General features: G+C 35.4%; 1 protein-coding gene across 1 annotated transcript; it reads left to right on the forward strand.

The window, feature by feature from the left end:
- Positions 1 to 321: 321 nt before the first annotated feature.
- Positions 322 to 1,248, forward strand: OR8J17 (olfactory receptor family 8 subfamily J member 17). The gene has a single exon (NM_001390700.1). The coding sequence runs from the start codon at positions 322 to 324 to the stop codon at positions 1,246 to 1,248; it is 927 nt and encodes a 308-aa protein (NP_001377629.1).
- The last annotated feature ends 721 nt before the right edge of the window (positions 1,249 to 1,969 follow it).

The following is a 1,969-nucleotide window of genomic DNA, read 5'->3' on the forward strand; positions in this document are numbered from 1 at the left end:
AATATGGTGTCATGGCATGAATCATGGCTTTAAATATTTTGAAGCTAATAAGATATCCATAACTTAATAAAATTCAATGGATTGGATCTTTGAAATATTCATAATGTTGGATCATCTATTTAATTTGCTACACTTGAATATTCTTTTTAATAGATGATTTCAAATATGATTTAATACCTAGAAACATGAGTTCAATAAATTTTTTGAGGAAATCTCATCCAAGGGATGCTTTTGCCATCTATTGACAGTCCTAGAAGATAATTCCTTAATTTCTAACCAAGTCTCTCTTTCTTCCATATAGATGACTTTCCAAACTCATAGATGGCTAATGGAAATTTCACCCGAGTCACTGAGTTTATTCTTACAGGAGTCTCAGAAAGTCCAGACCTCCAGATCCCACTCTTCTTTGTCTTCCTGGTCATCTATGGACTGACTGTGACAGGGAACCTAAGCATCATCACCCTCACCAGTGTGGACTCTCGACTTCAGACCTCCATGTATTTCTTCCTTAGGCACTTGGCTATCATCAATATTGGCAATTCAACTGTCATTGCCCCTAAAATTCTGATCAACTTCTTAGTAAAAAAGCATACCACCTCCTTCTATGAATGTGCCACCCAACTAGGAGGGTTCTTGGATTTCATTGTAGCTGAAATTTTCATGTTAGCTGTGATGGCCTATGACCACTATGTGGCCATTTGTAACCCCCTGCTCTACATGGTGGTGGTGTCTCGACAGGCCTGCTTTCTGCTAGTTTCCCTCACATACCTCTATAGCTTTTCCACAACTGTTGTAGTTTCATGTTGTGTATTCTCTATGTCTTATTGCTCTTCCAATGTAATCAGTCATTTTTACTGTGATACCGTCCCTCTGTTAGCATTGTCTTGCTCTGATGCTTCCTTTCCAGAAACAGTAGTATTCATATCTGCATCTACAAACTTGATGTTTTCCATAACTGTAGTTGTAGCATCTTATTTCAACATCATTGTGTCCATTCTAAGGATACGCTCATCAGAAGGAAGGAAAAGAGCCTTCTCTACATGCGCTTCACATATGACAGCAGTGTCAGTCTTCTATGGAACTCTGCTTTTCATGTATTTGCAGCCTCGAAATAATCATTCACTGGATACTGATAAAATGGCCTCCGTGTTTTATATACTGGTGATTCCCATGCTGAATCCCATGATTTACAGCCTGAGGAACAAGGAAGTGAAGGCTGCCTTGAGGAAATTTCTGACCAATTATTAATGTAGTGTTAGAAGTCTATAGGTCACTGAAGAGATAGTTAAGATAGGCTACCACTGTGTGGAATATAGTCTGAACAACATTAGAAGCTAAAGGAATGGATGATTTTCTGATTTTACAATTTCTGTTTTGTTTTTTGTTTTTTGCTTTTAAAGTTTTATTTTTATATTATTGACGTATACCACATGTATTTAAATTGGACAGCTTGGTAAGGTTTGAAATAAACATATACACATAAATGAAACCATTACTATAACTAGGATAATGAACATATCATATCCATTACCTTCAAAGTTTCCTTATATTCTTTTGTAATTCTCCCTTCCTGATGTTCAGTGTCTTAAAACCATTGTTTCATACATTTGGACTGAGTGGGGCTTTTACCTTGGTTATTTCAGGTGACAGCATAAATCTGGTCTCTGTTTCTCTACATTTTTGCAGAAGCAGAAGTTGATTTTTTACTATATATATTTTAGTTCTTTTCTTACTGATTTATCTAGGGATTATAATATGTACCTTATCACAGTGTACTTCAAACTAATAAAAACTTAACTCTGGTAAAATGCAGAACCTTTACTGTACTCTCCATTTGTGCTATTACTATATCTACATATGTTATAAAACCAACATGATAGTTTTAAATAGTGCTTCATATAACCTAATGCATTCAAAGAATTTAAGAAAAGTAAGGTCCTAGTCCACATCTTTCAAACAGAAATCTTAA

The sequence above is a fragment of the Bos taurus genome, chromosome 15 (assembly GCF_002263795.3).
Source record: "Bos taurus isolate L1 Dominette 01449 registration number 42190680 breed Hereford chromosome 15, ARS-UCD2.0, whole genome shotgun sequence".
NCBI classification, from domain to species: domain Eukaryota; kingdom Metazoa; phylum Chordata; class Mammalia; order Artiodactyla; family Bovidae; genus Bos; species Bos taurus.